The sequence below is a fragment of the Typopeltis vanoorti genome, chromosome 7 (assembly GCF_054136105.1).
Source record: "Typopeltis vanoorti isolate ZY-2024b chromosome 7, IOZ_Tvanoo_1.0, whole genome shotgun sequence".
Taxonomy (NCBI): Eukaryota; Metazoa; Arthropoda; class Arachnida; order Uropygi; family Thelyphonidae; genus Typopeltis; species Typopeltis vanoorti.
This window is the reverse complement of record NC_143555.1, coordinates 56,436,485-56,450,643: the sequence shown is the minus strand read 5'-3', so window position 1 is coordinate 56,450,643 and position 14,159 is coordinate 56,436,485. Positions and strand designations below refer to the sequence as shown.

Genomic DNA, 14,159 nt, shown 5'->3' with positions numbered 1-14,159 from the left:
AGTAAAAAAAATATGATTGATTGTCAAGTATAATATTGAATGTACTTAGTTTTGCTTTTTTATTGTTTCTCATTGAGAAACCAGAAAATAAGAAGAAAAATATTTTTTTTCTTTAGACAGAAATTGAAAATATAAGCGATGTTGTTAATGTGACCACAGGCTTTGATGATTCCATTCGAAAATGTAAGTATAGACATATAAATATGTTACATTACATCTTTGAAAAAACTTTCCATATTTAACTATATGATTATTATCTGTGGCAAGAAAAATTAACACTGCAATTTCACTTATTAGTCGTACAAGAATTGTTGCTTTTGCTAGAATGTTTTTGCCTCAGTAAATTATTATTCTTACTTATTATCATTTTACTCACTCACATAGCATACTTTTGTTGAGCCACATAATTTTTGCCTTATTATTTTACAGCATCTCCATGGAGTCCAGAGACTCATCATGGGAGACCCAAATCAACCATCATACACACAAATCCTATCATACCTCTCCTTGAATCCTTTCATTGTCAGGGAATTCGCATCCAATTCTGGCAATTCATTCCAGTCGCTCGCCACTCCTCACACAAAAAATCTGGTCTGCATACCTATTAACAACACTCTTACAAAACTTCCATGGATGGTCCCTTGTTCTCTATTTATCATATATTGAAAAATTTTACTTGTATCAATTTTATAAAACTCCTTTAATATCTTAAAAGTTTGTATTATCCCCTCTTTTCCACTTATCAACTAAACTTTATAACCCACAAACCTTCAACTATCCTCATAAGGAGTATTCCACAGACCTGTCACCATCTTGGTCACTTGTCTTTGAATCTTCTTGACCACCTATTTGTTCCTAAGAAACCCAAGTGGCCAAATCAGTCTCATAAAGAGTGATAATAACTTCCTTGTCTTTACTTGTTAGTGTTTCTCAACATCCAAGTAATTCTTTGAACTATTTTACCAGTTTTGCAGTATGTCCTCTGACCTTCAATGCTATTTCCACCATTATCCCCAAATCCATAGTCTCATCAATTTCCTGCAATCCAATTCACCATATGCAACCTTTTCAACCGAAAGTGCATAACCTTATTTTTGCAACATTAAATTGATAATCATTATCTTTTGTCCACAATGTCAATTTATTTAAATCGTCCGGCAGGATATCTACACCACCTTTATCAGCTAATACTCTCCCTAGTCTTGTATCCTCGGCAAACAACTGAATATCCTTCTTAAATTTTTTCCCTATGTCATTAATATACAAATTAAACAGTAATGGTCCTAGTACCAAACCCTGAAGTACTCCACTATTGCTATTCAGCACTTATTAGCTTGAACAATGTGGGGGTTGGGGCACTGACCCCTCCCCCACATTGTTTGAAAATCCATGTATAGCTTTTCACTCCCCAAAAACTTAACTACTTATAGTCTACTGTTGACCGGAAGCCTTACCGATAACATAAACAGCTATGTTGTTGCTATTCTTCATGCATCATCATCATCATCATCAAATCCCTGCCATGTACCCTCAAGGGGTGTACAGGAATACCTTGTATAGCATGGTTAATTGGTTCCAAGAAGCGTCCGCGGCATGCAAAACTACGTTGTTCGAGGTCTATTTATAAAGGTTTTTAATTTAATTTGATTTTTACAAAAATTTAGAATAATAAAAATGTTTACAAATAAAAAAAATTGTTATTTTTATTAACTAAATAACAAATAAAATCCTTTTAAACTGATATAAAAGTTGTAGAAAACAAAACAAATATTGCTTCAATTTTAGCATACAGTAATTTCCTTTTTACTAAAGTAGTCTTTTAGTGTTGGTTGAACCATCATTGTCTTCTTTGTCTCTTCAAGTACTAGATCTCCGTAGCATTTGATGGCATTACTGAGAGTCTCACTTTGATGCTTCTTTCCAAATTCGGGTCGGCATTTATGAGAAAGTCGGAAGCTTTGTCGATTTTTCTCACAAAAGTTGAAAGGTCAGCAAAGGAAAATTCTTCAACCAAGACATTAGTGGGATTATCTTTGTCGTCGTCTTCTTCATAGGCTCGTTGTTGTTCCAACTCCAAAAGGGTTTCATCATCCAGATCATTTGAATGAGAATCAATACATTCATTCACATTGTTACAATCTAAACTTGTAAAACCAAGATCTTTGCCCAGCTGCACAGTTTCTGTTGAGATTTCCTCTTTCTGTGTTGCAAAGGCAACAAAGTCCTTTGAACAATGTGGCAAGATATTATGTCATACAGCTCTCATGTTGCTTTGAGTCACCTCTTACAAAGATTCATAAATATTTTGAATGGCATATTTTATGTTAAATTTCTTCCAAAATTCACTCAAAGTCCAAGAATATTCTTCTGCTGCATCTTAAATAGTAAGCCTTGAAAGTGGAGATAACGCCTTGATCCATCGGCTGCAGAATTGATGTTGTGTTTGGAGGGAAAAAATGAATCTTGACATTTTCATCTAAGTCAGTCAGTAGAGTTGGATGGCCTGGCGCATTGTCTAATAAAAGCAAAATTTTGAAAGGAATATCATTCTTTTTACAATAGCTTTTAACTTCAGGGCAAAAACAAGTTTTAAACCATTCTTCGAAAATTGAATGAGTCATCCACGCTTTTTTATTCCAACGCCAATGAACAGGTAAATTGTTCTTTGTAAATAGCCCTTAAGAGCTCTTAGGTTTTCTTCTCTGTACACTAACAGTGGCTTCAATTTTAAATCACCTGATGCATTACCTCCTAGTAAAAGTGTCACTCGGTCTTTTGACACTTAATACGCAGATTGTGTTTTTTTCCTTCTCTGCTAGAAATGTACGCGATGGCATTCTTTTCCAGAACAAGCCAGTCTCGTCAGCATTAAAAATTTGATCATCTGTGTAGCCTTCGTTCTCAATAAGCTCCTACAATTCATTTTGAAATAATTCTGCAGTTTTAGTATCAGAACTTGCACTTTCACCTCAGATTCTTACGTTATGGAGTCCCATACGCTTTTTGAAATTGTAGATCCACCCGCGACTTGCTATAAAAGTTTCACTGGTTGTACCTCCTTCGTTTTCGCTTTTATTTTGTCATATAGACTTGTTGCTTTTGCTTGGATTATCATTTGACTCAAATGAATCTTTTTCTGATTACAATCTTCAATCCGGATCATTAGAAGGCGTTCCATATTTTCCATTGTAGAAGATCGATTTCTCGTGATCACTTTTCATATATAAGAAGCGGTGTTCATTCCATGTTGTTTAATATTTTCTTTGCTCTGAATAATTGTTTGTACAGATGACTCATTCGTTGAATTCTCACGTGCTATTTTAGCAAACGAAGCGCCATTCTCGTGACATTTTATAATTCCAAAGTTTCTTCTCTAATGTCAATAACCCTTCTCCAATAACAAAAAAACTTGCATTTTTTTGTTACTCCAACAGTGTCTTCTTTGTTTTGTCCCTTTTCACTCATACTTAAATAATAAAAAAAATATTAAATACTAATATTAATATACCAATCGAATAACTACTGCATAAACGTGGCTCTCGACTGTCACTTGCCATGCCTGGAGTCACCGGTCAGTGTTGACAATGTTAGTGTAATAATAAAATCGCGCTATACAAGGTATTCCTGTACAGGATATGATAGTACTACATGAAAAGTTAACATCATTACTAACTTCTTATCTATATCTACAATTTTCCTCCAAATCAGTCTGTTACTTGTCAAGACTCCAACATTACCAGATCTTATATTTCTATCGTCTAAGGCACTTTGTACCGTATCAATCCACCTATATCTTGGTCTTCCTCTGGGTCGTTTTCCTGCCAACTTGGCAGAGAACACTTGTTTTGCTAATCTTTCCTCGCCCATTCTGTTTAGGTGACCATACCACCTGAGATTAGCTCTGCTAACGCATTCCTGGATGCTGACAATGTCAAGTTCTTTCCTAATATTCTCATTTTTAATATGATGTTGCCATTGATGCCATCTGTTCACCTCCCTAATCTTTCTCAGGACTCTCATATCTGCAGTCTGTAGTCTTTGGTCAAGTGTTTTACTTCTGACCCAGCTCTCAGATCCATAAGTTAAAACTAGTTTGAACACTGTCTTGTATACAGCTAATTTAGTGTTCCGACTAATTTCTCTCTTATTCCATATGAATTTATTCAATTGACTTCCTACCATACCAGCTTTGTTGATTCTGTTGTCTATTTCCATATTTAATTTACCATCTTCACTAAAAATCGTGTCTAAGTAGCTGAAATGTTTTACTTGTTCCACAGGTTCTCCATTCACAACACAGTTGACATTTTCAATGATTCTGCCTATTTTCATTGTCTTTGTCTTTTTATTGCTGACTTTCATACCATAACTGTTACAACAGTTATTCAATTTAGTCAGAGAATCTTGCAGATTTGTAGCGGATTTATTTAGAAGCATAACATCGTCTGCATAAAGCAAAGAGCTTACATTAACATCTCCAATTTTGATATCCTGTTTAATACCAACCTTCCTTCATAAGGTGATCCATATAGATAATGAATAACAGAGGGGATAATGTACTTCCTTCAGTTCTAACTGCTGACTTACAACTCAAATAGAGACTAAGTATTGCTTGATATAATGCCCCATTGACACCATATAACTGTAGCATATTGAATAGCTTCTCTCTTGGCACCTTGTTATATGCCTTTTCCAAATCGACAAAACTTAAATACAGATCTTTCTTATATTCCCAAGATTTCTCCACTATTTGTTGTAAAGTGAAGATCTGATCCTGACAGCCTCTATTTGACTGAATCCAGCTTGTTCTTCACCAAGCTTTTCTTCCACAATTCTTCTCAACCGTTTCTCAAGTATACTTGCATAGATCTTACCAGGAACACTCAATAGGGATATACCTCTGTAATTCTCACATTCAGTTTTATTTCCCTTTTTATATATGGGTACTATGAGAGCTCTACTCCAATAATCTGGAATCCGTCCCTCTGTCCAGGCATTCTGAACTATGCAGTACAGCCACTGTAAGACTTATACCACCATACTTCAGCATTTCTGGTCGAATATCATCTACTCCTGCTGCCTTTTTCTACTTCAAGTATGGATATGTATTCCTGACTGCATGCTTGGTCAGTGTTTTTTTATCACTGAACTGTCATCACTGCTTATTTCATTTAGCAATTTTTTGAAGTAAATTAACTTTCCAAAAGAAAAAGAAAAAAAAAAAAACAATTCTGCAGGGTTTTTTTAAAGATACAAGCTCTACTTCATAGCGTAGCACAGTTTGAATGCACTCAAATTCAATAATTTCATGTAATGCTCATAAGAAACAAATAATTATGAGACAACTATATTACCTTCTGTATTATCAGATCCATAGGAATGTACCAGATATTTGAAAATCTAACAAAATCAAGATTTTGTTTTATATATACACCTAAACCTCTTTTTTTGATATCCCAATTCGCATAAAATAATTTTTTACGCGATTTTTATTCACTTTTACGTGACCAACCTAAAGTCTAAGTTAGGAAAAAATCCGTAATTCAAGAAAATTCTGAGAATTTTGTAGAATTGCATTCTCGTTTCAATTAAGAAAATTCTAAAGTTTAGAAAATTCTGAGAATTTTGTAGAATTGCATTCTCATTTCAATTAAGAAAATTCTAAATATTCTTATGAATTTCATTTATTGGGAATTCCCCGAATTACATAACTGACTGTGCATAAAAAAGCAGTTCTTAGCAGTTTGAATTTGGTGTTTGAGTAGACAACACAGTTACCGCATTTTTTGCATTTGCATTTTTTAAGTGAAATCAAAATAAAAATCGCGTTATGAAATTAATTATTTTGCCAAGAAATAATAAATGGTAAGCTATATGTAATTTTCAAACTTTCATTTCATTAACCGAAGATCCAGCCCTCACATGATGTTGCTGATAACCAAAAAAAAAGAAAGCCGTTTCCTTGGATTTTGAAGACGATATAAAAATTCAAATTTTAGATAGTCTTCAAACTGGGGAATGTGCAACGGCTGTGGGTAAGTATTTTGGAGTCCGTGAATCAACTGTCAGATGTATAAAGAAAAATGAAGAGGCTATTAGAAAAGCAGCATGTTCTGGTACAAAATTATCATCATACACAAGAGATATTGTTCTAGAAAAGGCCGAAAAAGCTTTAGTGATGTGGATAAAAGATAATGTACAGAAAAGAATGCCAGTTGATGGAAATTCCATCAAGCAATCAGCATTGAGATTTTATGAACAGATTAAAAAACTGCACCAGATGCTTCATCTCGATTGAGGAAAGAATATGAATTTCATGCAAGCAATGGTGGCTGGCTAAGTCTATTAAAAGACATGCTCTTCATAATATAAAAATTAAATATTAATATTAATAAAAATATTATTAATAATATAAAAATTAAAGGTGAAATGCTTCTGCTGATGCAACAGCTGCTAAAGCATTTCCACAAAAACTTGCTAAAATAATTGAAGATGGAGGTTACTGGAAAAAAAAAAATGCCAAACAGAACTTACGTATCAAAAATGCAAAAAACTGTTGGTGGGTTTAAAGCAGCAAAGGATCGCATAACCCTCCTATTTTGTTCGAACTTTAGGAGATCGGATGTTAAAACCGCTGCTCATAAATTGATCATTAAGCCCACAGTCAATGAAAGGCGTGGATTTTCAAAAATTGCCAGGTCATTGAATGGCCAACCATTGATATTTTCACTGAGTGGTTCCACAAACATTTTGTGCCAGAAGTTAGACGCTATTTGAATGACAAGTGTCTCGAATTTAAAGTGCTTTTGATTCTTGATAATGCACCCGGTCATTCTGCCACCCAATACCACATCATTGCTACAACTTCTAGATCAGGATATAACTGCGACTTTTAAAACATATTATGTCAGGCGAACATTTCAGTACATTTTGAACAAGTTAAATGATGATGAAACAGTTATGGATGTGTGGAAAAAATTTTCAATTATGGATTGTATTGATCAGGTTCAATTATCGTTATCTGAATTGAGACCAGAAACTATGAATGCATGCTGGAAAGCTATTTGGCCCACGTGTTAAAGAGAATGCTACTGTTCCCTTCAATCATACTGCAGAATTCCCCAATATAATAAGTTTGGCATGTGAAATTGGCGGAGAAGGATTCGATGATCTTACTTCGGCAGATATCGAAGAATTGTTAATTGATAAACCTCTTAGCGAAGACGAAATAGTGGAGATTGTTTCTGAGACTAATGAAAGCGAAGAAGTTAATGATAATGATCAAGATAATCCTACTTTTACTGCTGATATAATTAAAGAAAGTCTTAAACGGGCCAGTAATTTAGGCAATCATTTTGCCCGACATGATCCAAATGAATCCACGTGAGCTTAAGTTGTTTGTATTCTCACTATGTCTTCATAGAGAGAATTATATTGCGACTTATCTAAAGCATCAACATAGCGATTAATAACTGCGTTCATGCCTAAAACTACTGAAACAACCAGTGGTACTTTTGTTCAAGACATGACAAGAAGAATTCCACAAGTTGAGGCGGAAGTCGATGACGATAATACCATATCTAGTAGTTCTAGTGATATTACAGTCTCACGAAAATGAAAGCTTTCGCATTTATTGTCAGAAACTGATAGCGAATAACATAATTTTTTTATAGAATCCTTAGCAAACAACTGAAATGAATATGTTTCTTTTTAAAGTTATTAAAATTCATTATATGTATGTGTGTTCTCCATGAAATGTAAATAAAAATCTTATAATCCTAATGAATTTAATGTTTGTTTTTTTTCATTATTTTGCTTATATTTCAGGTTTGGAACCAATCTTCACTTTTTCTACGGAGTCAGTAGTTCTTTTTATGCGAATTCTATTTACGCATAATTTTTAGGAATGTATCTATCGCATAAAAAGAGGTTTAGGTGTATATAGAAATGACTGGTTATCTATGAGCTGATCAAATTAGAGTACTATCATGTGTAATTTGATCAGTTCTTATATTTGTCTTCTAAAACACTCCTAACTACATCAGTCCAGTGATATTATCTTGTCCTTTTCTAGGCTTTTTCCTGCATTTTTGCTTCAAACACTGGTTTTTCTATTCTTATTTTTCATTCTCTTTACATAATCATGCTGTCTTAGATTAGCTTTATGCATTCTTGAATGTGAATAATTGCAAGTTTTTAGTATTACTTCTGGTATAAACCATAATAAAAAAAACACTAATTAAAAATTGTTTAATTAAGCAAAGTTCCTACGTTTCATAGTGTACTTCAGCAGAAATATTTTAATTTGAAAAACTTATATTAACAGATTTATTCCTAAAACCTAAACTGCCATACATAGAATTATCATTGAACTGATGGCACACATCACTTATCGTTGAGTTGTTCTGTGTAATGTATCACAACCTGGTTCCTAGTTTCTTAGTGTTTATGTATGCTGACCATCCATTCCGATTTACACTCATGCGTACACTCGCACACCATGTAAGCATTCGAAACAGAAATCCCTACGGAATGGGTTGGTTACTCCTTATTCCAGGAATATCTTATGTCTGATCCTATGAAATAACAAACATGTTATTTCAGTAGCTTTTTTCAATTTGTGAACTTGGCATTTTGTGAGTTACCTGATACTTTTCATTGGTAGTATGCAAAGCTAGGTGAGATTTGTGCACTCTGCCCTATCCAAAGATTACAACTCTCAAAATGTGAATAGGTTCCTCCTTCTATTCCTCTTGCCCACACATGGCACCAACGTCCTATAGAACTTGTGGCATTTCGTGTGTGTGGATCAGGTGTGTGTGTGTAAAAACTTACCATTTTTTAAGAGACTAGGTATATATATAAAATTTTCTACACATGCTACAACATCCTGAGGAGAGATTTGCATGAAAGACAAAACTTCATTCCAGCAAGTTCAAATTTCATTGTCTTTTCCTTCAAATGTGAAATGCTATAAAATCATCCAGTCCAAGATACAAGCTAATGTACACATGCTTTATGATTTGCGTTTGGAATGTAGTTAATGGTTTGTCTTCCTGATATCCACATAACATTGGATGCAATATGTTGGAGTTGTTCAATAAAGTTTTATATATTTTTTGTTGTTGGGGTGCTTAAGGGTCAAAGCTGTATAACTGAGAGGAGACCTCCACATAGCCTTTAAAGGAATGCGGAGAACCGACCAGGGCTTCTGACCTAATGTCCAATCCTCACCTTCTCGTGGTGCACCCTGTTGGGTATCTACTTTGATACTGAACAAACGAGGATGGGCTGGCAATTTGGGATTTAGCCGACCAAATTGTATTCTTATTGGTTAAACCAAAATAAAAAATGATGGTACAACATGACAAAATTTCATGGCGGCTGGGGCGTCGCCCGGTTAAACAAGGCCCCCGTTGTTTTCGCCAGGGAACCAGGGCGAACAGCGAAAGTCAGCTACTGGAACAAATCTGAAAACAAACCCCAACTCAACATCACCAGAGTTAAAGATCGGTACTATCAACGTAAGAAGGCTGAATGGCAAAGAAATGGAGCTAGATGAGGAATTAGATAAGTACCAGATCGACATAATAGGGGTGACTGAAACAAAAAAGACCAAAACTGGTGAGATCTTTCTGAGCAATAAATACAAAATGTTATATTCAGGCAATGACAATCAAGGAAAAGAAGGAGTAGCCATAGTATTCAACACAAAATATTCAGCACAATTCAGTAAAAATTGTGCCTAAGTAGCTGAAATGTTTTACTTGTTCCACAGGTTCTCCATTCACAACACAGTTGACATTTTCAATGATTCTGCCTATTTTCATTGTCTTTGTCTTTTTATTGCTGACCTTCATACCATATCTATTACAACAGCTATTCAATTTAGTCAGAGAATCTTGCAGACTTGTAGCGGATTTATTTAGAAGTATAACATCATCCACATAAAGCAAAGAGCTGACATTGACATCTCCAAATTTGATATCAGGTTTAATACCACATTCCTTCATAATGTGATCCATATACAGGGTGTTCGGGATAAATTTGACATATTTATAATTAATTATATTTTTCCGTAAGTTACATGTATTAACACACACTTCTCTTCATTTAAAAGTTTGGACCCTTCTTCATTCATATACAAGATGTCAGAAAGGATGGATAGCTGGAACCCACCTGAATCATGGAAGAGAATAACTTGTATCATGATGATTCGTGCCCGCCATCAAAATAAGGATATTACGACTGCTGCCCAATGCTCCCTGAATACAGTAAAAACAATCAGGCATGAACTAGAGACTTGCAATGGTGACTACGAGGATGTAGCAAGAAGAAAGATCCCTAGCAGACGATCTGATTGCGTTCGTACAGCAGAATTCCTCGCAAATCTGCAGGAACAGGTGTTGAAGAACCCTGGCATTGGAATTCGGGCTTTGTTCGTGGAGTTGCTAACTGTAGTCAAGCCCTGGATAACAAGGGTAGCCAATGGTAGGCCGTATGTATGGCAGCAGGATTCGGCCCCTTGCCACACCTCTGGGAAAAGTCAAAAATGGTTGTCTGAAAATTTCTACGACTTCACCAGTCCAAATGTTTGGCCTCCAAACTCCCCAGACCTTAACCCCATGGATTATTTTGTATGGGGCGCAGTTGAAAAAGACACCAATCGCACTTCCAGTAATACAAAAGCCCAGTTAATGGATAAAATTAAAACAGTTTTTGCGGCCCTTCCCAGGGAGACTGTAGCATCAGCTTGTTCGAGGTTCCGAAGCAGAATTGAAGCTGTGATCGATGCTAATGGTGGTTATTTTGAGTAAATCTTGTTGATAGTATTGTAATTAACTCTGCCTGTAATGTTTTTTGTCAATTCATTAAATTTAATAGATACAAAGAAGATTTTCTTTTTCCTTACGAAACTGTCAAATTTATCCCGAACACCCTGTAGATAATGAATAACAGAGGGGATAATGTCCCCTCTGTTATTCATCCTTGTCTCACACCAGATTTAACATTAAACCATCTTCCTGTACTTCGTTTAATTCTAACTGCTGACTCACAACTCAAATAAAGACTAAGTATTGCTTGATATAATGCCCCATTGACACCATATAACTGCAGCGTATTGAATAGCTTCTCTCTTGACACCTTGTCATATGCCTTTTCCAAATCGACAAAACTTAAATACAGATCTTTGTTATATTCCCATGCTTTCTCGACTATTTGTCGTAAAGTGAAGATCTGATCCTGGCAGCCTCTATTTATCCTGAATCCAGCTTGTTCTTCACCAAGATTTTCTTCCACAATTCTTCTCAACCGTTTCTCAAGTATACAATTTTTACTGAAGATGGTAAACTAAATATAGAAATAGACAACAAAATCAGCAAAGCTGGTATCGTGGGAAGTCAATTGAATAAATTCATATGGAATAAGAAAGAAATTAGTCGGAACACTAAATTAGCTGTATACAAGACTGTGTTCAAACCAATTTTAACTTATGGATCTGAGAGCTGGGTCAGAAGTAAAACACTTGACCAAAGACTAGAGACCGCAGATATGAGAGTCCTGAGAAAGATTAGAGGCGTGAACAGATGGCATCAATGGCAATATCATATTAAAAATGAGGATATTAGGAAAGAACTTGACATTGTCAGCATCCAGGAATGCGTTAGCAGAGCTAATCTCAGATGGTATGGTCACTTAAATAGAATGGGAGAGGAAAGATTAGCAAAACAAGTGTTCTCTGCCAGGTTGGCAGGAAAACGACCCAGAGGAAAACCAAGATATAGGTGGATTGATACGGTACAAAGTGCCTTAGATGATAGAAATATAAGATCTGATAATGTTGGAGTCTTGACAAGTAACAGACTGATTTGGAGGAAAATTGTAGATAGGAAGTTAGTAATGATGTAATTTTTTCATGTAGTACTGTCATATCCTGTACACCCCTTGAGGGTACATGGCAGGAATTTGATGATGATGATATTTTTTGTTACGTGTGAAAGTTTTTTAAGTAACGATATCAAGTGTGAATTAACTTTGGAAACATCTAGACTCAAGTAAATCATTAGACAGACAGTGAGGGGAATTGGAAAAAGTTGAAAAGCGGTGCTTAAGGATCAAAGCTGAATAACTGAGAAGAGACCTCACATAGCATTTAAAGGAATGCAGAGAACACACCAGGGCTTCTGACCTGTCCAATCTTCACCTTCTTGTGGTGCACCCTGTTAGGTGTCTACCTGGATACTGAACGAATGAGATTGGGCTAGCAATTTGGGATTTAGTCAGGAAAATTGTATTCTTATTGGCTTAAAACAAAATATAAAATGATGGTACAACATGACAGAATTTCATGCTGGTTGGGGCATTACCCGGTTAAACAAGATCCCCCCCATTGTTTTTGCCAGGGAACCGGGGCAAACAACGAAAAGCCAACTACTGGAACAAATACTAAACCAAACCCCAACTCAACATCACCAGAGTTCAAGATCAGTACTATCAACAAGAAGCCTGAATGGCAAAGAAATGGAGCTAGCTGAAGAATTAGATAAGTACCAGATCGACATCATAGGGGTGACTGAAACAAAAAAGACAAAAACTGGTGAGATCTTTCTGAGCAATAAATACAAAATGTTATATTCAGGCAATGACAATGAAGGAAAAGGAGTAGCCATAGTATTCAACACAAAATACGAGGCTAATCTTCTTGAATGGCAGTCAGTCTCAAGTAGAGTGATATGAGCAAATATCAGAATGGGGAACTGGACAATGAGACTAATTTGTGCCTATGGCCCTACAGAAAGTTCTAAGATAGGAGGAATTTTTTTGAGGCTTTAGAGAAAGCAACTGACACAATAAAAAAAAGTTGGTCCCTGTTGGGAATCAAAATAGAGGGAATGAAATGATTGTCAGACATACAAAAATATTTTGAGAAAATTTGGAAGAAAGAGAAAAGCTAATAATAATGGCAAATACCTGTTGGATTTCTGCTAAGGACATGGACTGGTTATTACTAACACAATGTTCCAATATAAAAATGTGCACAAATTCGCATGGAGAGAAAAGGCAAAGAATAAGAAAAGTCTCATTGACTACGTTATTGTTGATAGTGATGTTTTCTCACTGGTGCGGGACACTAGAGTGTACAGAGGATTTGAAATTGGAAGTTATCACCATTTAGTCTTGAGCAGGATAAAATGGAATTTCATATTGAAAAGAAGGACATGTAAGAAATGTTTAAAGTGAATAAAAGTTGAGCAGCTCTCAGATGTGAACTGTAGACTAAAATACACAAACATTATTCAGGAAAAAATGAAATAGTATGAGAATAAGAACCATACCTTGGAGATTCAGTGGCAAGCCCTGAAGAAAACACTGATTGATTCAGCTAGAGAGGCATGTTAAGTTGTCTGCAAGGATAGAAAAATCAGAACTCCATGGTGGACACAGGAAGTTAATGAGGCAGTGACGGAAACGAAAAAAGCATCAAAAGTTCCTGGCAAATAAGTCAGCTTGTGCTCTTTGAGAATACAGAGACAAATGTAAGAAAGCGAAACAAAAATCATGGGAAGACTTTAGTATGAACATAGAAAATAAATATCAACAAGGTTGAAGGATATTCTGGAGGTTGTTGTGAAAGAGTGCTGTAAAAGGAATTAGAGATGATAAAGGTAACATGAAACCTGGAGAAAAAGATATCCTAGAAGTATAGAGTAATTACTTTGAAAAATTGCTCAATGAAAAACAAGCAGTTCTAGCACAGTGATATAAAAAAAAATACTCAACAGAAATGTAGTCAGGAATACATATCCATACTTGAAGTCGAAAAGGCCATCAAAGGCCTGAAATGTGGAATGGCAGCAGCAGCAGTATATGATATTCGATCACCAGAAATGCTCAAGTGTGGAGGTATAAAAGTCTTACAGTGGCTGTACTGCATGATTCAGAAGGCCTGGACTAATAGATTCCAATTACAGTGTGTTCCTGGTAAGATTTATGCAAGTGTACTTAAGAATCGGTTGAGAAGGATTCTGGAAGGGAAGCTTGGTGAACAACAAGCTGGATTCAAGCCAGATAGAGACTGTCAGGATCAGATTTTCACTTTTCGACAAATAGTTGAGAAATGATGGGAATATAAAGATCTGTATTTAAGTTTTGTAGAT

General features: G+C 35.4%; 2 protein-coding genes across 3 annotated transcripts in view; one reads left to right on the top strand and one right to left on the bottom strand.

Annotated features, from left to right (window-relative positions):
- Positions 1-14,159, bottom strand: part of LOC150104691 (tRNA-specific adenosine-34 deaminase catalytic subunit ADAT2) — a 98,218-nt gene that overhangs the window by 11,601 nt on the left and 72,458 nt on the right. The gene's annotated exons all lie outside the window — the stretch shown is intronic.
- The window catches only part of eIF3k (eukaryotic translation initiation factor 3 subunit k), a 96,619-nt gene that overhangs the window by 54,219 nt on the left and 28,241 nt on the right, over positions 1-14,159 (top strand). Inside the window, exon 5 of the mRNA XM_090395277.1 lies at positions 117-183. Within this exon, the coding sequence (XP_090251403.1) occupies positions 117-183 (67 nt within the window). The remainder of the gene's footprint in view (positions 1-116; positions 184-14,159) is intronic.